The sequence below is a fragment of the Gopherus flavomarginatus genome, chromosome 3 (assembly GCF_025201925.1).
Source record: "Gopherus flavomarginatus isolate rGopFla2 chromosome 3, rGopFla2.mat.asm, whole genome shotgun sequence".
Taxonomy (NCBI): domain Eukaryota; kingdom Metazoa; phylum Chordata; order Testudines; family Testudinidae; genus Gopherus; species Gopherus flavomarginatus.
In genome coordinates this window covers 182,929,000-182,953,521 of record NC_066619.1, presented here as the reverse complement: position 1 = coordinate 182,953,521, position 24,522 = coordinate 182,929,000, and the positions used below count along the sequence as shown (strand labels likewise).

At 42.1% G+C, this 24,522-nt stretch overlaps 1 protein-coding gene across 2 annotated transcripts in view; it reads left to right on the top strand.

Annotated features, from left to right (window-relative positions):
* Nucleotides 1–16,414, top strand: part of QRFPR (pyroglutamylated RFamide peptide receptor) — a 50,162-nt gene extending 33,748 nt beyond the window's left edge. The window contains exons 3-6 of one of the 2 annotated variants that reach the window (XM_050946552.1): nt 2,221–2,282; nt 4,258–4,493; nt 8,742–8,839; nt 15,178–16,414. In XM_050946552.1, coding sequence (XP_050802509.1) covers nt 2,221–2,282; nt 4,258–4,493; nt 8,742–8,839; nt 15,178–15,581 — 800 coding nt within the window. In that variant the 3' untranslated portion in view covers nt 15,582–16,414. The remainder of the gene's footprint in view (nt 1–2,220; nt 2,283–4,257; nt 4,494–8,741; nt 8,840–15,177) is intronic. The other variant, XM_050946553.1, reaches the window with a different exon arrangement.
* The last annotated feature ends 8,108 nt before the right edge of the window (nt 16,415–24,522 follow it).

Sequence of the window (24,522 nt, the reverse complement as noted above, 5' to 3'; positions counted from 1 at the left end):
ATCCTCCAGTAGCCTCAGCATTGCTTCCTGCCTTGTCTCATCACGCTTACACCACCTATCATCTTGATCCTGCCACCTCTCCTCTTGCTCCTGCCTCCTGTCCTCTCACGTGTCCCTCCTGTCCTCATGTTCATTTTGTGCTTTCCTGCACTCCGACATTGTCTGCCTCCACGCATTCTGCTGGGCTTTTTCAGTGTGGGAGGACTGCATGAGCTCAGAACATTTCATCGTGAGTGCGTTTTTTTGCCTTCTAATCTTCGCTAGCCTCTGGGATGGAGATGATAGGGTGAGCATTGAAACATTTGCAGCTGCGGGAGGAAAAAAAGGGGAGAGTAATATTTAAAAAGACACATTTTAGAGAACAATGGGTAGACTCTTTCACGGTGAACCAAGCTGTTAACGTTACATAGCGCATGTGCTTTCTTTACAAGGTCGCATTTTGCCTCTTATGTTGAGGGCCTGCCAGTTTGGTGTGAGAGATCACACATGCAGGGCCAGCAGAAAACAGAATTTGGCTTGCAGGCAGCCATGGTAAGCTACAGTTTTCTGGCTTCTTTAACATTCATAATATGTGGGAATGGTTTCAAACAGCAGCGCCCTCATTTCCCAAATCAAGCACTCATTGGGTTGGCCATTTAAAATGGGTTGACCATTTAAAAGTAGGTGCTGCAGTTTTTTGGTTAATGTGCAGCACAAACCCAACTGAACTCCCACCCCCAATTCTCTGGGATGATCGCTTCACCCCCTCCCCCCACCATGTGGCTAACTGCGGGGATGATTTCTGTTCAGCCACAGGCAAACAGCCCAGCAGGAACGGCCACCTCTGAATGTCCCTTTAATAAAATTCCCATATTTCAACCAAGTGACCGTGAATGATATCACTCTCCTGAGGATAACACAGAGAGATAAAGAATATTTCCTCTCCATCCCCATACACGTTAACAGATTTTTCCAGTAGCTGCACTGGCTGCGAATGCATCCCAAGTCTTCAGGGCAAATTAATCATTAAACGCTTGCTTTTAAACCATGTATTATATTTACAAAGGTACACTCACCAGAGGTCCCTTCTCCACCTTCAAGTTCCAGGAACCTGTCTTGGGTGGGTTGGGAGGGTACTGGCTCCAGGGTGATAAACAGTTCCTGGCTGTCGGGGAAAACAGTTTCTCCGCTTACTTGCTGTGTGCTGTCTTCAACCTCCTCCTCATCATCATCTTCCTTATCCCCAAAATCTGCATCCCTGTTGCGTTAGAATCCCTTGATGGAGTCCACGCACAGGGGTGGGGTAGTTGTTGGGGCTCCCCCTACAATGGCATGCAGCTGCTCATAGAAGCAGCATGTCTGGGGCTTTGACCTGAAGCAGCTGTTTGCCTCTCTGGTTCGCCTCTCTGGTTCTTTGGTAGGCTTACCTGAGCGAATTAAATTTCACATGGCACTGCTGCGGGTCCCTGTTATAGCCTCTGTCCTTCATGCTGTTGGAGATTTTTTTCAATATTTGGGCATTTCGTCTTTTGGGACGGAGTTCTGATAGCATGGATTCATCTCCCCGTACAGCGATCAGACCCAGTAACTCCCATTCAGTCCATGCTGGAGCTCTTTTGCGATTCTGGGACTGCATGGTCACCTGTGCTGATCAGCTCGCCATGCTGGCCAAACAGGAAATGAAATTCAAAAGTTCACAGGGCTTTTCATGTCTACCTAGCCAGTGCATCTGAACTGAGAGTGCTGGCCAGAGCAGTCACAATAGAGCACTCTGAGATAGCTCCTGGAGGCCAATACCGTTGAATTGCGTCCACACTACCCCAAATTCGACCCAGCAAGGTCAATTTCAGTGCTAATCCCCTTGTCAGGGAGGAGTACAGAAACTGATTTTAAGAGCCCTTTAAGTTGACAATAATGGCTTCGTCGTGTGGACGGGTACAAGATTAAATCGATCTAATGCTGCTAAATTCGACCTATACTTGTAGTATAGACCAGGGCTTAGGAAGGAAATGCTTGATGAAAGGCCTTGATGAAGAGAACAGTGTTGCTATTGTTCATATTTACAATAAGTCAATTGTCCACAAATGTTGACTGTGAAATTTCACCTTAAATGTCGAGTTCAGTTTACAGCACAAAGCTCCACATCACTTTGTTTTGCTAATTGAAGCTATTAAAGTAAAACGAATTCATGTTAAGTTCCCTATTCTGCTGAGCATTAAAAAGATGTTTGTTTGTTTACAGGAATAGTCTGGTTGCTGGCAGTTATTGTTGGGTCACCTATGTGGCATGTACAGCGACTGGAGGTATGGTATGATATATCATGTAATCACACTTTCAGAGGGAGCCCTTGTTTCAGACTTAGCTTTTGCAGGGTCTCATTGCAGGGGATAGCAACAAGGCTGAATAAACTCCAAATATTTATGAGTGGGGATAAAGCAGAATCTGGTCACAAGTTACTGTAAAAGTTCTCAGTGTTTCTTTACGTAGAGTAATTGATTTTGTAATCTGACTTTCTGGGCCCTCTTTGTAAAAAGAGAAAAGGAAAAGGAAACTGGCAAAGGACTGTGGGCAGTTTTGGAAAGCCTTTACTTCAGGGTGTGGATAGAATTTGGCACCTGGGGCATTTGGATTGCCTCCCGGTAACCTTGTGCTGGCTTTCCAGAATATAGTGCCTTCTTGTAGTTGTGCCTCTTTCTCTGTCTTTAAGATGAATAGTTGCATCTGTGCCTTGCACTGCACCTTCCCATTGCTTTATATCTGCAATGACACACAATAGCTTGGGACTTTGAAAATGAATATCTTTACATGACATGGCGTGTTCCTATAATTATTTCTCCATAGCTGTTACATTTTAAGCAACGGTTACTCCATTCAAAACCTTCATTAACTATTAGAAGCAGCTATTTGGGAGTCTGGAGTTTTAAAAAATCCTTTTTAAAAGTGTAACTTGGCATATTGGTGTTTGACAAAGGGGCAGTAGTCTATACAGACATGAGCTACGTACTGTTGGTTAAAAGCTGTGTTTGTGTATAGACAGTTGTTTTTTGGGAAATCTTTGTTTGTTGGCTGACAAGACAAGTTTGTTCTGAAAACTCATTAAAGTTTGAGAAGTTGTCAGTCAGCCTCCATAACTACAACTGCAAAAGCTGTGTACAGATACCTGCATTTGTGCATGCAAACCAAAGCCCTGACCTGCAGTCTGATCCACCTGGGCAGAAGTCCTGCACCAGTGCAGGGTCAGGCTGACTTCAGTAGGATTCTGTGCGTGCAGAGGGGGAGAAGAGAGGGGAAAGCGGACTGCTTATGTGGATTTAGTTGCAGGATTAGTGCCCAGATCACATAATTAGATATGCAGCTGTACCTTTTGTTCACATGAAAATGGATGTGCCAACCAAATTGGCATTTAAATTATATACATTAAAAAAATGCTAGGGTTAAACAATGTTTTTAGATATGTTTGGCTTTTTTTAGCCTTCCAAGGAGCTTTTGATAAATTACCTCAAATGAGGTTATTTATCAAAAGTCTCTTGAAAGATTAAATAAATTGAATGCACTGTTTGTCATTAACTTATTGATTTGTATTAATTATTAATATACTACTACTTACTAATATTACTTTAGCCACTTTAAAAGTGTGATAGCTGCTATAGAAAAATAGTCCTTGCCACAACCCTAGTTGTAGAGGAAAATTAAAATAAGACATTTGGAGCAGGCTTATGTTTCCTTTGTGGCAATACAAATCAACCTGACTTTGACCAGTGGTACACAGAGAGCCAGTGTACCTGGTCCACAGAAAACATGCTCCCATTACAGCCCTAGCTAGAAAGCACCTTATATGTTTAGCTCAAGCTGTATAGACTCATATTTGGTTCTGGGGAACCCCAGTTCAATTCCTGTTGTATTGGCCAAGATGGCCAGCATAACCTTAAAAGTAATTAGCCCAAACAGTACATTGTTTCAGCACATCTCAGCAGCTGCTTCCAGGAGAAACTGACACTTCCCTCCTCAGCATAAACCCTGAAGGAGGGTGTCAATTAAAACACCTCTTGTTCTTCTTAGAGGGCAATCCCTCTGCTGCAGAGAGGAAGTACAGTTTTTACCCTGCATAAGCTATGGTGAACACAGTCCTTCACATGGAAAATGCATCAGAAGAATAGTCTCACTAGAAAGGTGTCTCCACTGAATTCCTGTTATAAAGCAAGGGGCTTTAGAACATATGACACTCTTCATAGTTAGGGTCCTTATTAAAGTGACTCATTTCTGTTTCATTTGTTTTAGATTAAATACGACTTTCTGTATGAAAAAGAGTATGTTTGCTGCTTGGAAGAGTGGACAAGCGCCGTTCACCAAAAGATATATACCACCTTCATTCTTGTCATACTATTCCTTCTTCCACTGATGCTGATGCTTCTGTTGTACAGTAAGATTGGTTATGAACTCTGGATTAAGAAACGAGTGGGAGATGCTTCAGTTCTTCAAACCATTCATGGGAATGAAATGTCTAAAATATCAAGGTTTGTAAAGTAAAACCATATATTTAGAACTCTCAGTCTTGAAAAGCATATATGGGGACTGGCAGCAAGAAAACTTATCAACAAGATTTTCAAAAGTGACTAATGACTAGGGCCCTACCAAATTCATGATCCATTTTGGTCAATTTCACGGTCATAGGATTTAAAAAATTGTAAATGTCATGATTTCAGTAATTAAATCTGGAATTTCATGGTGTTGGGGTCCTGACCCAAAAGAGGAGTTGTGGGGGGTAACAAGGTTATTGTAGGAAAGGTTGTGGTACTGCTATCCTTACTTCTGTGCTGCTGCTGGCAGCTGTGTTGCCTTCAGAGCTGGGTAATTGGAGAGCAGAGGCTGCTGGCTGGGAGCCCAGCTCTGAAGGCAGAGCCGCCGCCAGCAGCAGCAGCACAAAAGTAAGGTGGCATGGTATGGTATTGCCACCCTTCTGTGCTGCTTCTGGTGGGGTGCTGCCTTCAGAGCTGGGCGCTCTCCAGCCACCTAGCCCTGAAGGCAGCACAGAAGTAAGGGTGGCAATACCGTGACTCCCCGAAAATAACCTTGCAATCCCCTTGCAACTCCCTTTTGGAGTGCAATTTAAGAAGTGCTGGTCTCCCCCTTGAAATCTGTATGGTATAGGGTAAAAGCACATAATAGACCAAATTCCATGGGGGAAGACCAGATTTCAGGGTCTGTGACGCTTTTTTCATGGCTGTGAATTTGATACGAGCCTATTAATGACTTAATATTTGGTGCCCAACCTGAGACACTTTATAAGGGCCTGATTTTCAAATAGTGCTAAGCTCCCACACTCTGAAAATTGGACCCTTTTCAGGTGTGCCACATTGTGCACCTATAATTAACACTTTTGAAAATGCAGATCATGAGTTGGGAGGAAGAAGCAGTTTGTTACATTCCTGAGGCAGATTGGGAGTGATCAAATACAGTTCTGTTTAGAATCCACCTAGAATCCAATAAGATCAATAATATCAAAAGTTTTCTAAGGTGAGTTCAGTATTTGTGTGTCTATAGCCACTGTTCTATCAGCCTTTTAAAAATGAAAGTAGTATATTAAAATGAAAAAAAATTGGATCTTACCTGAAAACTAATTTGATACACTCTAATTGGGTAGTTTCCAAAGATATATAAATGCCCTCAGTCTTTTTCTGCTTCATGAGACCATCCAGATGGGAACTTTGTGTTTTGAAATGCAATTAAAAAAATGAATAATTAACAAGCAGACAACAAAATGGTATAATTACTTACGCTTAATTGTAATTTAGTGTAGCAATTACCCTACTTTATATATTACACTGCAGTTTTTCTTTAATTTGGCAAGTTTGTTTCCTGGTGTGATGGCAACTTCTAGTAATACGTGCACAGAAAACAGGAGAGTACCATATTAAATATTGAATCCAAGGAGAATAATAAGTAGCAGCTTAAAGAGAAAAGATTGCTCAGTCAAGTGGCTAACATCAATCAAAATGAGGATAAGGATGAAGTTGCAAAACTGAATAAAATAGTAATGTAACATGCTTGTAAAGTATGTGCCAATCCCCAGCTAGTGACAACTCCACATAGAGGATAAGGTTCTACTATTTCTGTCTGCCAATAGAGCTGCTACTTTAGCTCAAGTGGTGGAAGTTTATATTGGGTTCATAACAGCTTCTGGTAATAATGTTATATGGGAGTTCATGAGTAATCCAGACATACTCTGAGCCTGCAAAGTGTTTTGGTGAAAGCAGGGCATGTACTCCTAAGAGCTGGTACAGACCCCATTCCTCCAAACACTATCCTCTAGCAACAAAAATAATCAGGTAGTGAGGTTCCATCCAGCTCCTTATCTATGTTGGACATTGACAGAGTAATGAGGCATTACAGATACAGTCAATATTCCAGGTCCCAGGAAAAGATCCTCGCTTTTTGATATATCATGGGTTTTTGAGTAGTTTCTCCATCTCTAGGTATCAGAATTAGACTTGCTTGAACAGCTATAACAACAAAATTGATTTGTAAAATACAATATTCTCTAGACTGCCTACCATAACTTAAACACTTCTCTTTTGCATTAAAAGTGTTAAGTAAAAGCTGTTAAATTATTAAATATCACATATTTACATATATGTTTGAAACAGCTACACATGATCCATCTGTTTTTATTATATCACTGTGGTCTCTGGGCACCTTAACTTCAGCCCTAAACAGAACCTTTGGGCTAAGATTTTCAACAGTGACTCATGTTTGGGGTACCTGTGACCACAAGCCCTTCTACCACCAAAATATATTTCCTTTTCCTCTGGGTTGGCTGGGGCATAAGGCCCACAATATCCATTGCCACCCTAAGAAATGCCTCATTGATCGCAGGTAAGGGCTATCTGGGAGCTTTGTGAGACCCTGCAGGTCCTTGCACTTTGGACATAAGTCACAAGACCTACAATAGTCTCCCATCTCATATCTGAACAATAAAAGTTCCTTTTCAACCTTTCATAAGTCCCCAGGTGACCTGCAAAAGGACAGTTGTGGGGGTAATGTCATTAGCTCCCTACAATGCTTAACAAGCAAAACCAGCTGTTTGTAAAGCTTTCCAGGATTTTAATTTTCCCCATAGGACTTTCTCTATAGATCCTTCCCTCCTCTTCAAAAAACCTTTCACTGTTTCCCTAACTGGGGCCCCCCCCAGGATAGGTCTCATGCTAATCTGGTGCAAATTCCTGCTGGCTGTCAGCTCTGATCAGTGCCTCCTCCACTGGCACTGGGAGTGGCTCTGCCCCACGTGTCCTTGGAGACTCACTGGGTCTGTCTGATAAGTCAAGGCCAAGGATGTCCCTTTCCTCTGAGCTGTTTCTCTGTCTTTACAATTCCTTTCTGGGACTACAAAGCAACATTCACTTTTACTGCAGGTTACTATATTAATGGCTTTAGATGTAGTTAGTATGTTACTTCCCATGATAATTTCTGCTGGATTGCAATCCAATACACCAAATTTTAAAATGCCTTCCAGACCTTCGCACTCTAAGTACACTTTTAGCTAAAGGCACAGTGGTTTTAAAACTTCCCAAAACTAGGAGTTCTACCCTTTTTCCATACAGCATGCCAATCTCCCTAATAATACCTTCTCCGAATCACTTACAAATCTATGTTACCAGTGCTTGAAGTGTGAACCTTAGTCAACCAGCACGTTGTCTGAAAATCCTGTCCAGAGTATGCTACCTGTGACTTCTGGCTCAGGACACACACAACTGTGAGCCATTGTGGTACTGCTCTGCCTCAGTTCCCCGACACAATAGCTTGTCTGTCTTGCCAGTGAACTCTTCTGGACTTTGGTAGTCCAGATCTTGCTTTCCAAACCCCATTTCCTGAGCTCCATAGAGACATCACTACCACCAAAGAGACCGTGCATGCACCAGCATGTTAGATTAGCTGAGGACTTGTATTCCACTGTTAATACACAATACTGAGATGGTTTTGTAATAAAACAAATGTTTATTAATAAAGAATAGATATTTAAATAAGTGTGGTTACAAATAAAAACAAAATACTTTTTCAAGTGACTGAAACTCAGTTTTAGCAAGTTACAATCTTTGTCTAAGCAGGTTTTTCACTTACATCAAGCAGGGCCATCCCTAGCTATTTTGGTGCCCTACGCAGCCCCTCAAGCCTATGCTGGGGGTGGGAAGGCTGGCCACTTCCTGTGGGAAGTGGAGTGACACAGCCCCAGCCTGCTCCTCTTCCCTGACTCCCAGAGGAGTCCTGGCTTTTCAGAAAGTGCTGAGCATCCACCTTTTGAAAGTCAGGCCCATTTAAGGTGTTGCAAATTGGGCACCCAGAAATTGAGACACTCAATGACTAGTCACTTTTGAAAACATTTCAGTCTATGTGCTAGTATGTATCTGTTTGGGGAAAAAACTGCATTTCAATGCATCAACAAAAACTCATCTGTCTAAATATTTAGAGATGAATAAGTATATGACAGAGTTTATTAGTGCAGTTGCGTGAAGGTAAGTAGATTTTGCATTTCAAATTGGATCCTGAGTTAGGAAAATATGACATTGGTCTTGTTGTTTATTACTTATTTGATATGGTTCAGCAATTTCAAGGAGGGTTAAGCAAGTGGGCACTTTTGAAAATCTCATTAAGTGCCTATCTGTATCTTTGGGTACCTAAATACTTTTAGAAGCTGACCTTGAGGCATTTGTGCTAATCAACAGTTTATTCAAAGTTATTCCGTAAACTCTACCTCAGTGTACTTTCAGGAAGAAGAAGCGAGCAATCGTTATGATGGTGATGGTGGTGGTTTTATTTGCAGTCTGCTGGGCCCCTTTCCATGTGATTCACATGATGATAGAATACAGTGAGTACCTGCCACACTTCTTAAATTAGAGCATTTACTTTTGTGTGTCTTTTTCTTTTTAGTAATGGAATCACTGATGTATCAAACTCTAGTGCTGCTGCTCTAGTGCCCATTGCCAGCTAAAGTGAATATGTGCCTTTAAATCTGGAACAATAAACAGTCTCTCATGATATAACAGTAGTTCTTAATCTATTTATCAACTTTGTCATCTTCTTCTTGTGTTTTATGGTGAAGCAGACTTACTTGCTGAGTCTGTGATCCCCAAGCACTGGACACGATAGGTAATTAAAAATTAAAGTCTTTCATTTTTAATTCCTAGCATTCTGAAAGAATTTCAGTATATCTTTTTAATAGGCCTCATTTTCTCAGTGCTCTTACTAGGTGTTTCCATGAAAAAATTTGAACTTTAAAACCTCTATTTTTGTTTTTTCTTCATATAAAATACTCCCTTTCAAGGTGCACTCTTTGTTCTCCCAGAGAAGATGATCATCTGTTTCCTGGACCTTGCACACCCCACATAATCCATCTTTGTTTGTTTGTTAGAAACAAATTACTATTAATCTACAACGGCCAGTTACAATTCTAAATAGTCACTTCACTCTATATCTCAGGGCCTTGGAGTATATCAGCATTTTTTACTCTTGGGCATATTTCAAATTCTCCTTGTTTCTTTTGCCCATAGTTTTTGCCATTCTTCTCAACTCATTTTAATTAGATTTTTAAACTCCAATGTATTTAAAGGGCTCTTTCAATCAATTTGCTCATTTTCAACAGCATTTTTTTGCCATTTTGTCTGGCAGGTCATTGCACTGGGATCCATGCTATCACTATGATTACACCCAGCTACATCAAATCTATTAACAGTAATATTTCATTCAGAATATAATTTCTGCTCTTTGAAGAGTCATTGCCAATTGCCTGTAGTCCAGATAAGGAAACAGACAGGGTGACCATAGCGTCTGGTGCACATCTATGACCCAATTTAATGCCAGCATTATCCCTGCCAGTTCAGCTGTCAAAATGGCTACAAAATTTGATAGCTGTGTAGTTTGCTTGATTCTGAGTTCAGGAACACAGAAAGCTGTTCCCATTCTTCCTGTTCTTACATCTTTGGATCCTCAGTATATATTGGACAGTAGCATTCCCACTTATCACAAACGTTTTCATTTGCTATAGCTTGCACATTTAATGCTCCTTTTCCAGTCATAATATATTTTCCCCAAAGCTATAGATTTTAAGCTCTTTAGGTCTTTGTTTTCACCAAGCTCTTTTGTCCACACTTTAACTTTGCTTACATGAGGCATTTTGAATTTTTGCCTTACACATTGCCCACTTAATTCCCAGCATTCATCCTATATCAGTTTGGTGTTTTCATCTTCACAGTCTCCAGTGACTTTAGCCCAAAAAGTTAAATCTAAAAGCTTTATTCTTAAAGCAATGGACTGTTCACCTGCAGCTATCTGAATTACACACAGCGGTGTTGTGATGAAGGCACCACACCCAATTTGCAACCCCAGAGCTTGGACTGACTCAAGCTTTCTCAAATTAATTTTTTATGCTGAACCAAAAACCTGGTACTTGTACTGATCAATTGGTCTTACTGGAGTTCTATATAACATCAGAAGTACTCTTTTATTCAGACACCAGGAGGTTCGAGAAGTACCTTCCATATGATGTGCTAATAAAGTTCGCGGATGACACGAAGCTGGGGGGTATTGCTAACACGGAGAAGGACAGGGATACTATTCAAGAAGATCTGAACCACCTTGTAAACTGGAGTAATAGAAATAGGATGAAATACAATAGTGAAAAGTGTAAGGTCATGCATTTAGGAATTAATAATAAGAATTTTAGATATACGTTGGGGGCGCATCAGTTGGAAGCGACGGAGGAAGAGAAGGACCTTGGGGTACTGGTTGATAGCAGGATGACTATGAGTCGCCAATGTGATACGGCTGTTAAAAAAGCAAATGCTATTTTGGGATGCATCAGGCGGGGTATTTCCTGCAAGGATAAGGAGGTGTTAGTACCGTTGTATACGGCGTTGGTGAGACCCCATCTGGAATACTGTGTGCAGTTCTGGTGTCCCATGTTCAAGAAGGATGAATTCAAACTGGAACAGGTTCAGAGACGGGCTACGAGGATGATCCGAGGAATGGAAAAACTGCCTTATGAAAGGAGACTCAAAGAGCTTGGCTTGTTTAGCCTGGCCAAAAGAAGGCTGAGGGGGGATATGCTTGCCCTATATAAATATATCAAGGGGGTTAACGTTAGGGAGGGAGAGGAATTATTTAAGTTTAGTACTAATGTAGCCACGAGGACGAATGGGTATAAACTGGATATTAGGAAGTTTAGACTTGAAATTAGACGAAGGTTTCTGACCGTTAGGGGAGTGAAGTTCTGGAATAGCCTTCCGAGGGAAGTAGTAGGGGCAAAAGACTTTCCTGGCTTTAAGACAAAGCTTGATAAGTATATGGAGGGGATGTTATGATAGGATCGTCAATTTGGGCAATTGATCTTGAATTACCACCAGACAGGTCTGCTCAATGGTCTGCGGGGAGATGTTGCATGCGATGAGTACTGAGTTGCTGCGGAGAACTCCTTCTTGGGTGCTGGCTGGTGACTCTTGCCCACATGCTCAGGGTTTAGCTGATCGCCATATTTGGGGTCGGGAAGGAATTTTCCTCCAGGGCGGATTGGCAGGTGCCCTGGAGGTTTTTCGCCTTCCCCTGCAGCGTGGGGCACGGGTCGCTTGCTGGTGGTGTCTCTGCAGCTTGAGGTCTTCAAACCATTTTTGAGGATTTCAATAACTCGGTCCTGGGATAGGGGTTGTATAAAATTGGATGGGTGGGGTTCTGTGGCCTGCCTTGTGCAGGAGGTCAGACTAGATGATCAGATTGGTCCCTTCTGACCTATGAGTCTATGAGTCTATGAGTCTATGATTCTTCCAAGTGAGCATGCTATCAAATATCAGCCCTAAAAATCTGTAGCTTTTAACTATACTTATTTGCTATCCATATAGATATGATTTATAATCTTTTAAAATTTTTCTTTTAGTGAATATCATTCCTTTAGTTTTGTCATTTGAGAATTTAAAGCCTCATGTTTCTCCATTCTGCGCCTGTCCTTAGTACATTTACTCTTTTAGCAGCTCTTTCTGGGTGTCTGTTTGTGACCCCTGTGGCAAAATCGTCAGCAAATAAAGTGATGTCCATTCCTACACTTAATTCTTTTGGAAGATCATTCATCATGATCACCCTGTGGAGTGCCATTTGTTAGGGTACATATATTGGAGTAGGCTTTTCCTACTCACACTGCATAGTTCTTTTACTTAAGAAATCCCTTATCCACCTAGATTTCTTTCCTTTTATGCCCATGGCAGCCACTTTATGAAGTAAACCCTCTCTCCAGAACTTTCCATAAGCTCTTTCAATATCCAGAAAAATTGGCCTGTATGCATCAGATCAAGATCTCAGCTTGCCTGGTTTCCTTGCTGGAACAGTAACTGCATGCTTCAACTCAACTGGCAGATCATCTTTTCCTCATATGCTATTGCCCAATTTTAGTATCACCCTCAGACTTCTCTCAGATAGGTGTTTAAGCATTTCAAAGCTTATACCATTCGGCCTGGAGAAGTACTTTTGCTCTTTTTTTATAGCTTTTGGAAGTTCCTTCTAACTGAAGTTTTTCATTTAAAATTGTTTCATCTTCCTCTCCCACCTGTTCAATACCCCATTGGTTTTTTCAATGCATTTTCTTTTCCTCTCACAGATAGCTGTACTCTCATTCTCATCATTACTAGCTCTTTCAGCCCTGAACTGAGTTAGCCTATCTCCTTTATTGCCCCTCCAGGCTTGGAACTGGCTGCAGGTATAGTGAGATGAGGTTAGCTAGGCCCATAGACTCTCCTTTATCCCTTTTCTGTGGATGTGGGGCTTCTCTGCCTCATTACAGTCCCTGATTGGGGACAGCAATTAAGACAATTGGTCTCAAATGAGGAACACACTGACACCTGCTCCCAAATCTGAATTTAAAATGTCTCCTTCCTACTGTTGCTTTTTCTCAAGCCTGAGTCAAATCTCACAAGACAAGGAGTTGGCACCCAGCAGATCTGTTCTTGTGCCTCGGGGTCTAGGAGGCCCATCGTAGGCTTGCCTTTCTCACACACTCTCCTTTTATGGTGCATGGAGGAGGAGCAAAGAACAAGCACTCACAGTCAGCATGTGAGTGCTGTGCTCAAGAGGTGGCAGAATGCAAGTACTGGAAATACTGGAAGTGCCATTACACCTTCTAGCTCCCCCAAGCAGTGCCAGAACAGTGACCCGTAACATTCCAGTAGGACTCAAGCACTGCTCACGGTACTGTCTCCCTGTGGGGGCTCCTCTCACCGTGAACATGAAGGGTCTGCAGCTGTCAGAACTGGCCCCGCAGATAGTGCAATGTCAGAGTATGCTACAGAGTTGCCCTGCAGGTAAACATCCTCAATGCAAATCAGAGACTATCTGAGGTTTTGCCCTAAGTTACTTTTTGATTGCTGCTGCAGTTGTCTCATAGCAATTTCAAACGAAATTGTGGATCCTGACTACTGCAGTCTTTCTTTGTTTCTACGTGCCTCAGATGCCAAGGATCTTGTTTAAAACACAAGCAACCAAGTATCAGCGCAGAACAAAGGGGCTGATGCATTTCTCTTCCTCACTACATTGATTCATCAGTTGAAAACACACAATTCACTACAACCAAAGCCATTCATCCATTATATAAAAATGCTTTTTTTGGAACTATTAGCCTGTACCTTTCTTAAACTTATACTTTTCTCCATGTCATGAATCACTCTCTGCTACTTGTACACTACTCTGATCAAAATGTTTTATTGTTAAACAAAACAAAACAAAGCAAAACAAACACCGTCACCTTTCATTGCAAACGTGTAGTATGGAGATCCTGTTTTTGGAAGAATTGAAAGAGGAGAATCACTTTTCAATATTTTATGATATTGAATATTCAGAAATTGGGGTGAGAGCCAGATGAGAGATAATAGATAAGAAAAGAGTTTATAGGGGAGTTTACACTTGCATGTTCTTACAAGGGTGTATGAATGGAGAGAGAGAGACAGAGAAAATTATGTAGGGCCAGTGTTTCCACTTCACTTCACTGAGGAAGCTGGTTTCCTGTGCTCTGTAATTGTCATCAGACATTGGTCTGATTTACATCCATTTCAGTGTGAACTGTACTTAAATACAGAAATTCAAGACATATATATACAGCATGTGATTGACTGTGGTTATCAGTGAATATTTCAAAGCTGTATCCTGATTTGACCAGTGTCATTAGTTACAGCCAGACTGTAATCCATTCCTTAAGGAGATTTTGTGAATGCAAGAGGATATGCATGTTTATATAAAAGACAGGTCACCCATTCCTTGAAGGTGAAACCCTGCTTCTACACTGACCAGAGATGAGACTCTGAAATTCAATTCCTGGTACAGGTGGACAAAAGTGAGGCTTGGTGAGTTAAGCTCAGGATTGTGAGTTGGTTTTGAGTTGTAAGCCCAGCTCTGCTACTGGCTCATTGCATGGCTTGTCACTTCCCCTTTATTCCTTTCCCCTGTCTCTAAACTGGGGCTAATATTTACTCAGCTAATGACAATTTGCTTTTATAGTGCTTTTCATCTGTTGATCTCAAAGCACCTTGCAAAGGAGTCAGTATCATTATCTCCATTTTACAAAGGGGGAAACTGAGGTACAGAGATTTACCCAGCAGGCCAGTGGCAGAGCTGGGAATAGGACCCAGCTCTTGTTAGTCCCAATACAGTGCACTCTCTGTTAGGCCACACTGCCAACTAATATGTAAAGTGCTTTGAACATATGAGTGCTCTATAAATACTCATGTTTATTGCTATTTATTTTAAATGGCTGGAGCATTACCTGCTTAGATCTGGCCTGGATTGGACCCAAAGTGTGTGAGCACAGAGGAGAGCGCTAGTTTCCCACTGTGTGAGCTGTAAAAATGGCAGAAGACAGTGTAGGGTGACAAAAACAATGTTTACAAATCGGAAGTGAAGATAGAACATGGAGGACAATAGGATTTAAATAAACAAAGTATGTAACTGACTGGTAGTTTTGTGTCACTCAGCTGTCTGTTAATTTTGCAATTCATAAATTGCAATTTTCAGACTATCTTGATATGACTGTGTTTTGCTTTGCTTTCTGGTCAAACCCATAATTAAAATGGATAAAAACATCTAAGAACTTTTTCTTGAAGCCGAACAAGAACTTCTGACCTGCAAGGATGGGTACGGGGTATGGGTATCTATATAATTATATTTCCTTTTTCTCAGGTAATTTTGAAAGTGAGTATGATGATGTCACTATCAAGATGATCTTTGCTATTGTTCAGATCATTGGGTTTTTCAATTCCATTTGTAACCCTATGGTATATGCCTTTATGAACGAGAACTTCAAGAAAAATTTCCTCTCTGCAATCTGCTTTTGTATTGTCAAGGAAAACCCATCCCCTTCCAGGCGACTTGGAAACTCAGGGATTACCATGATGCAGCAAAAGGCAAGTCTTTCTCAAAGAGAGCCCAGTGCTTTAGAGGAGGCCAGGAGAGAAGCATTCAGTGATGGCAACATTGAAGTCAAATTCTGTGATCAGCCAGCTGCAAAAAAGAATACAAAAAGGCACCTTGCTTTGTTTGCCTCAGAACTCACTGTGCACTCTGCATTAGAGAATGGACCCTAGCATCATGAACAGTGGGTTTTTTTTTTCAGTATTAGAGAATTGCTTCCTATATTTGATATCTTTCAACAAACCATTTTGTTTTATTTTCTACTTTGCACATTGAAGTGAGAAAAGAATATATTTTATGGTTTATGATAACTCTAGAATATGTTTTCAAAACAGTAATATATTTTACAGAGGTTAAGAATGAAACCTTGGAAAAGAAGTTCCATTATGATTTCAAGACATATTTTTCTTATGCTAAATTCTGGGTCTATGGAGTTTGCCCCCAAATGCGGGCAAACTAACACCGTTCTTCTATTAGCAACTCTGTGTTTACTTTGTGCCTGTGTTCTGGCTGGCCATGGGAATGTGCACAGCTGGTTGTGCAAATTGCCTGAAGGTATAATCAGTGGGGTGAGCACATACTGTCTCTGGGCAGGTCTGGATTCCATATGGACTATGCTACTTCTACCAAGACCTGCCCTCTGCGGCTCAGTGGACAAAGGAACTGCAGATTAGAGTCTGGGAGGAAGCAAGGTTGAGACGCATCAGGTGTATTATGCATTTCTCTTGTGCTATGTATGTGAAAGGCCAGCCAGAATTTGTCTGTATGGAGTAAGACTTACACACTGTATGCATACTAAGGCATTTGTTAAGGGAAGTCAATTTGATGTCAACAATGTACGTATGTGTGTCTAACTGATGTACTGTCATCATAGGATAATTAGCTGAATACAAATATAAATGTAACAGTGGACTGGCCTGCATCACTTTTTAATTGAAAAATGTATAATGTCAAGAAGTGCAGTAAAGTCATCAATACAGTGTAGAAATTGGAGGATGCATTCCCTAAAATATAGTTGGTTGTTTAAGGTCCCAATTTAGATACATTGCCTGACTAACTATAGCAATGCCATCACTCTAAGGCAGGGGTGGGCAAGCTACAGCCCGTGGGCCGTTTTAAGTCAGCCCACAAGCTTCTGCTGGAGAGCAGGCTCCGGTGCTCCGGCCAGGCTGCTGGGTCGAGGGGTCTGCACCACATGGCTTAGCCCTGCTCCAGCCAGGGCACTGGGTTAGGGGAGCCACATCACGCGGCTCGGTCCTGCTCTGGTGCTCCAGCCAGGGCGCAGGGTCAAGGGCTGCACCATGCAGCTCCCGGAAGCTGTGGCATAGCCCCTCTCTGGCTCCTATGTGCTCCAAGGTCCCCTCCAGTGCGTCAATGGGAGCTGCAGGGGCAGTGCCTGCGTAAGAGCCGGAGAAAGAAAATACTTCCAGGAGACACTTGAGGTAAACGCCACTCAGAGTCTGCATCCATGAGACTCTCCCCATGCCCCAACCGCCTGCCCCAGCCCTGATCCCCCTCCTGCTCTCCAAACCCCTCTATCTCAGCCTGGAGCACCCTCCTGTGTTCCAAACCCCTCATCCCCTGCCCCACCCCAGAGCCCACCCCATCAACCAGAGCCCTCACCCCTCCCGCACCCCAGCTCCAATTTTGTGAGCATTCTCATGGCTCACCATACAATTTCTATTCCCCGAGGTGGCCCTTAGGCCAAGAAGTTTGCCCACCCCTGCTATAGGGCCTGTATAGAGTACAGGGCTTGATCCAAAACCCACTGAAGTCAATAGGAGGCTTTCCATTCATTTCAGTGGGCATTGGATCAGGTCCCTCCTCAGTAAAATCATAAGTAGAATCTTCTAGTTTTATTTTTCTGTGTAGAATTTCTTTGTTTCCTAAATGGTTTGCTTTCTGTCCAGGGATAGCCCAGTAATCACTCACTCAGAGCTTTTAGCAAACTACAAGGTTGAAGTGGCACACAGTGAAAATGTGAAGTCAGTACAAATGTGAATTACTAGAAGTGGGTGAAAACAAGAACTTTGAATTTGAACTTATTTGCATTTCTGGGCCAGGGAGAAGAAGTGTGTTTAGTTTCTTATCCTCTGATTTGATTCCACACCGAAATTGGTTCAGATTTGGATCCAAAACCACAACTTGCTTATTTTTTGGTTTCAGTTTAGATGCAGCTGGAATCCCTGAACAAGAGATCGAGATTTCAGTGCCCTTTGATCTCCACCTCTGACCTCACCCTAACTGTGATTTGCTGAATTCAAGTCTGAGAGATGACCCTTCCCACTGCTCTGACATTGTAATTTACACCTATCTTAAGGCTCCTTTACGCTGCTAGTGTTGTTAAGGGAACTTAAATGTAAATGAGAATCTGACCCTAAATCTGTTCCACATCAGAATGCTTCCACATTTTCACATCCGAAAAGAAATTTCAGTGCTGGTTTGAGATCCTAGCTATTTTAAAAGGCTATTTATTATTATTTATAGGGCACAAAATTGTCTAAAATGATAGTTTAAAGTTCCAGACTTACTCACAAAAGGAAGCCAGATTTGAAGACAGATGACTTTTGATCTTATTTACACCAGTGTATGAATTAGATGAAATAGTGATTTCAGTAGAGCTCCAACTGTGTAAATTGTGTAACAGAGATCAGAATCTGGCTCAGAGATGAACACAGTAGTAGAGAATGTTACTGGGAAACTCTGGGGATAAAGTCTGCCCTTGGCTATACATGCCTAACTTCCTTTGAAGTCTGTTGGATTTGTGCATCTGTCTGAGGAGATTATCTGATCTTAGCTTTTGGTTTTCATGTTTCCAATAGGCAGGAAATCTCTCTGTAAGGTTTCAGTACATTTATATTGTGATTGGAGCATGCAGCTTAGTGATGTTAGTTTGTTCTCATACACTGTACATTAACTAGGGGAAATTGTTTGGTCAGTGATATGAGAGTCTGTTCTTTTACAGATTCTGTAACTGAACAGCACCCCGTTATGCGTAGCTTTGCTTGAGTCTTTTTGTTTACTTGTACCAGTAAATTCAATGACAGACTTCGACCAGAAATATTGATAGTTATTTTGTCAAATTTCCAAGTGAATGCTGCTTTGTGTACTACTTAGTCTCTTATTATAAGGCTTATTGTATAAAGAACTGAAATTATAGCAGTTTAAATTTTACAGTAAAAATGATCTGCTGTAGCATTGTTCACATTGTGTTGCTCCTAATGGTGGGACAAGAGCCTGAATACCAACCTCAGGGCAAACTGTTAAGCAAACAGGGCACAAACCCCAAATAGCTTGAGTTCTTAAGTTAAATTTCACCAACCCAACTGCACCAAGTGCAGACTCCTCCGGCACTTCAACAGCTTTAATGGAATCTTAGACAGTTCCCTTGGTGCTCTGGTCTGTCTTGCCACCCAGGTGAGTGCGTCGCTGTGATAGACGGCCCTTTAAACCAAAAGCAGCAAAGAGTCCCGTGGCACCTTATAGACTAACAGACGTATTGGAGCATGAACTTTTGTGGGTGAATACCCACTTCGTCGGATGGGGATCCATATGACGAAGTGAGTATTCACTCACGAAAGCTCATGCTCCAATACGTCTGTTAGTCTATAAGGTGCCACAGGACTCTTTGCTGCTTTTATGGATCCAGACTAACGCAAGGCTACCCCTCTGATACTTGACACCTTTAAACCAAGAATCACAGCAATATTCAAATTGCTCCTAGTCCCAAAGGACTAGTCATTTACCCCAGATCAGCTGCACTTTAGGTCTCACACCAAGGATAATGCTTGTAGCCAATCCAAGAAGTTATATAAAGATTTATTAAATAGGAAAAGGATATTACACTTATTTACAAGGTTAAGGCAAGCAAATACAGACACACTGAGTTACAGCCTTAGGTTATAAAAGTAATTGAGGCTTCTATAATCAGCAAGATTTGTCCTTTGAGGTAACCTAGGCTAAGCAGCTGGGGATCTCTTGCTTATGCCTAGAAATCTCTTGCTTCCCAGAGTCCCAGCAACACAGGGAATCTTAGTTCCTTTTGTTTGAAGTTTCTATGTTCCTCCTGCCATGTGCTCTCTGCTTATGGGAGTATGGGTGCGTGAATGACTGGCTTGGGGAGGCTAGCCCCCAACCCCGCCCCTTCTGCCTGAAGCATCATCCCTTCTGTGCCCCCCACCAGAGCCCAGAGCCTTCCACTGCAGCCACCAGCCCCCTGCCCCAGGAACACTGGGAGGACAGTCAGCATGGCCCCAGCCCCAGAGTGCTGGGAGGGCAGGCAGTGTGGCCTCAGCCTTCTGCCTCCCCCACAGTGCTGGCAGGGTGGGTGGCATGGCCCCAGCCCAAGCTGGGGCCACAGCACATGGGAAGAACTGACTCACAGCAGAGAGAGAAGCAGGAGTGTTCTGAGAACTGGGGGTGGAGTGTGGGCAGGGCCATGCCTGGCTGTTTGGGGAGGCTCAGCCTCCCCTAGCCCATGGTAACCCCAGCCCATGTATAGGAGAAATCCACTAGCAGGATTTATCTTCATGGAGAAAAGAGCAGAACAACTACAAGAGTCTTTAGTCCTTTGGCTGACAATTCTTCAATCCAGATGTAGGGAGTTTCTAGTTGTAAGATCCAACCACACCCTGTCTGATATGGATGGGTCTCCTCTTTTGGGAGGGACCTAATAATTTCTGTAGAAGAGCAGCTCTTCACCTTTCCTGAACAGTGATTCATGGAGTCACAGAGGCTCACACTACAACCACTCACTCTACACTCACTTATTTGCTATATCTGTATTCCATATTGTAATATAATAACATTACAGTATGGAACAGAAAGATTGCAAGTAAGATTAGTGCATGCAAGAGCTCACAAACATTTAATAGAGTCCAAACACTAAACACTTTCTTGTAATTCTAATATCTATCCCAGGGCTTGGCAACCTTTCAGAAGTGGTGTTCTGAGTCTTCATTTATTCACTCTAATTTAAGGTTTCATGTGCCAATAATACATTAACGTTTTTAGAAGGACTCTTTCTATAAATCTATAATATATAACTAAACTATTATTGTATGTAAACTAAATAAGGTTTTTAAAATTAAATTAAAATGCAGAGCCCCCCAGACTGGTGGCGAGGACTCAGGTAGTGTGAGTGCCACTGAAAATCAGCTCATGTGCTGCCTTCGGCGCACGTGCCATAGGTTGCCTACCCCTGATTTATCCTATCAGTACTAACATGGGCGATGGGTGGAGCCTCTCTTTGGAGAGGCTAGCCCCTGGTTCTGCCCCAGAGATTTCCGCACACCCCCCTGAATTTTCCCAACCCACCTCCCTCCCAGTTTTGTGGACTAGTTACATGCAGTGTTGCCAGTGTAGTGATTGTTTGGAAATTTGAATTGAAACTGAAACACTAATACATACTTTAAAAGCATATAAAGTGTATCTGAAAAAGTATAAAAGATTTGAAAAGTATGAACATAGACTAGCTTCGTTATACAGCTTTTGTTTTTATGACAATGTCAGTGCATTCATTTTGGTGATGTTGGACAACCTAATAATTTAAAATTATGATTTGTAAGCAAAGTCTACATGAGCTCTCACTGATAGCTAGTGATGAGCTGGAGGCTCGGGGGAAAGGCTTCAGGACCAGATTGTATTTACAGTCACACCTAATCTACCTAGGTATCCAGCAAACAGGGTGGTCTTGCTGAAGTGATAGATTTTTTGGCTGGGGTTGGGTTACAAATCACTTGAATGGGGGTGGGGTGGTGGTAATGAAATGTTGGTCGTCTTATTGAGATGGCCCAGTCTGCACTAGCAGCAAGGTCCCCCCCACTGAGAGCTCAGCTGAAATCACTGAGAGCTGGGTGAAACCTCACAAGACCAGCTCACAGAGGTCACACTGGCCAGTGCCATCAGAGCGATGGAGTGAATGGTGGCACAATGAACAACAGTGGCCAGAGCGAGCGGTGAGAAGCTGGAGGAACAAGTAAGGCGCCTTCTTGCCCCGCACCTGGGAGGTGAGCTCATGTGAAAGAACCTCTGAACTCTGAGTCTCCACTGAGCAAGGACAACACCGGTGAGTGTTAATGACGCTGTTAAGAATGCTGGAGATACAACACAGTTCTTGTGAACAAACATGGCTGTGGCATCCTACTTTCTATTTAAGCAAGAGATACCACACACTACAAACTGGAGGCCAGTGTTAAGTGCATTGTCACTTGTTCATTCTGAAGTTGAACATTGGTTCTGAACAAGATCAGCAAATGCTCACTATCTTTTGGCAAGAAACTCAACTGACTGGCTAGAAGCATGTGGTGCAACAGTTGGAAAAAGTGAAGAACACTCTCGCCATAGTCAAAAAAATTTGCATACACGGCTGATGAATGCACTGATGCAAATGGGCATCAAGTATTAAGTTATTGTGAACATTATCTTGATGTCAGTGGTAGGCCAGTAGATGCATTTCTAGATATTCAAGTTATAGAAGACACATCAGCTGCATCTGTGACAACCCACATCTTAGAAGAGTTAAATGCTTGTCAGTTGGACCCCAAACAGATGGCTGCTTGTGCATTTGATGGTGCTGCAAACTTCTCTGGAAGACATGGTGGAGTACAAGCTTTGCTCAGAGAAAAGCATAACCCTAGTTTCTCCTATACACACTGCAGAGGCCATCTACTCCAACTAGCACTAGTACAAACTGCAGACTCTTCAAAGGACATTTTAAAAAGCTATAAATTTAATGTCTTCATTATTTTCTTCTTTCATCAAGAGTCCAAAAAGACTGAATATCTTGGAAAATATAGAAGAGACACTGGGACTGAAGTTCAAATTAGTCCAACCTGGGAAAACCCTCTGGCTTTCTCATGAGTGATCCTTGGCTGTTGTCTTAAAATTACTCCAGCCATTATTATTGACTTTGGAAGGATGGGATGGATCTAAGTAGTGAGGCTGATGGATTACTTTTGCTAGCACATTCGGAGAAAACTATTGCCAGTCTCTTGTAAGTCTACTGTTTGAAACCATTTGGGTCATTAAACAATGCCATCCAGGCATCTGCTACAACAGTAGCAGATCTTTGATCCAAATGTAGGTTCTATTGCTGGACAATCAGAGCTATCCGTTGAAAAAGTACTGGAAGAAGCAAAGAATTCAGTCCAGAAGTTGACTAATGAAGGCATTTATATTGAATCCTTAAGTGAAGAGGACAAGATGTGTTTGTTAAGACAATTGAAAAAGTACACAGACTTGAATCTTAAATCTACAACAGCTACTTCTAGATTCTACTCAATCTCTACTTTTACAGATCCCTGTCCTATAAAATACCGACAGTTGAGTGGAGTGAGGCACTACCAGCCATGGGTTGTCATGTTCTCAGGACAGATTAGAGGATTTGAACACAGAGTGGAGTATGATATGACGAATTAATGAAGATTTGACTGCAACTTCTTTTTTATCATCACTAGTGGCTCAACCCGATCTTTATGCTATGTTTCCTGGGATGAAAGAAGTAGGAATTCATCTCTTGCTATTCCCAGTCACAACAGCTACAGTTGAGTGTTCTTTTTCATCACCGAATAGAATTTTGTGTTCTGAAAGAAGTCGCCTTCTGCCTGACCATGTGAATGAACATATCAATTGAAGGAATGGAAGTACTGGACACATGAGAAGCCACCAAAGATGAATGCATTGCATTCAAGAAGTTCATTAACATAGTTGTGCAAAATTATAACAAGAAACCAAGAAGGATATAGATGCAGTGCTTCATAGAAGGCTTGAGTAGCCAACTTTTAATTTGTGTGATTTCAAAACATGAGTTAAATCTAATAAAATGATCATGAAACAGTTCTCGGTTTTTACTATGGTGCCATACAGCCCACCTTAACCCTCACGGTTTCACCCCTCATTGGCACTGACCCTCTGCCCTGTAAATTCACACACACACACACACACACACACACGAGTTTCAATTCCTAGGGAAAACACTGCTCTGACCCTTCCACCTGCACCCTCCCTATGATTGAGGAGCCCTGAGATCCCTGCCCCTTGTGGCTAGAACCACAAGCCCCATCCAGCCCAGAGAGCCCCTCCCCCCTGCTGCAGGAGCCCCGGGCTCGCGGAAGCCCCAAGCCACCTGGAGTAGCTCCAGGCTGGCCAAAGCCCTGAGCCTCTCCCCCACAAACCTGGAGAAGCCTGGGGCTGGCCAAAGCTGTGCCACACCTCCTTTCTCCTGACCCAACCCACCCAGGGGAAAAGCATGTCAGCTGTGGCCACAAGGAGGTGCTCCAGGGTGAATAGAGCACCCTGTGACACTAGGGAAAGTTTCTTGCTAACCCCTGTTAATTAGAAACTGGCTTACACTTTGAACTTGGAAGCTTTATACCTTCTAAAGGTTTTGCATTTTTATCCTTAGTATTATAACTTGCTATATTCTTGTCCATAAAAGTGTCCAGTTTTTAATCTGACTCCTGATAAAAAATTAAGTCAGGAATTTATTTTGTGACCATGAATTTCACAGGCTAATTGTGTGGCATGCAGAAGTATGTCTAGTGCTATCCCACTGATGCAATTACCAACCGTTTAATTCTTTGGTGTGGAGGACTGATTGCATAAAAATCAATCTGAGTGTTACTAACCACCACTTACCTTTCTGACTAATGTACAACATGAATAGAAGCTAATTTTATGCTTATTAAGAAAGTTTAATAAGCCAGGAATGACATCTGAAAAGTTTCATTATTGAAAACATGTTTAACTCTTTATAGGTGAGTAATCTCATTGATTTAAATGAAACTATCCATATGCATAAAGTTATTCATGTAGGATGGAATTCACAAAATATTTAGGTGCCTAAACATCAGACAGTGCTAAACCTCGAGTTTAGATGCCTAAGCCCCAGTCTTAGGCTATACTGTGATCCAGAAATCTCCCACAGAATATTTTAGGTGCTAAACTCACTTAGAGCTTAAATTTTCAGGGTAAAAGTGACCTAGGTTTCCACCTCTGAGCATGTGCACTGGTGCCTCACTGCAGATATCTAGATGACCTATCACCTACCCAAGCCCAGAGCAACTCACAAATGGAGGGAAGGTAGGTGTCAACGTGCCTAACTTGCATGTAGGG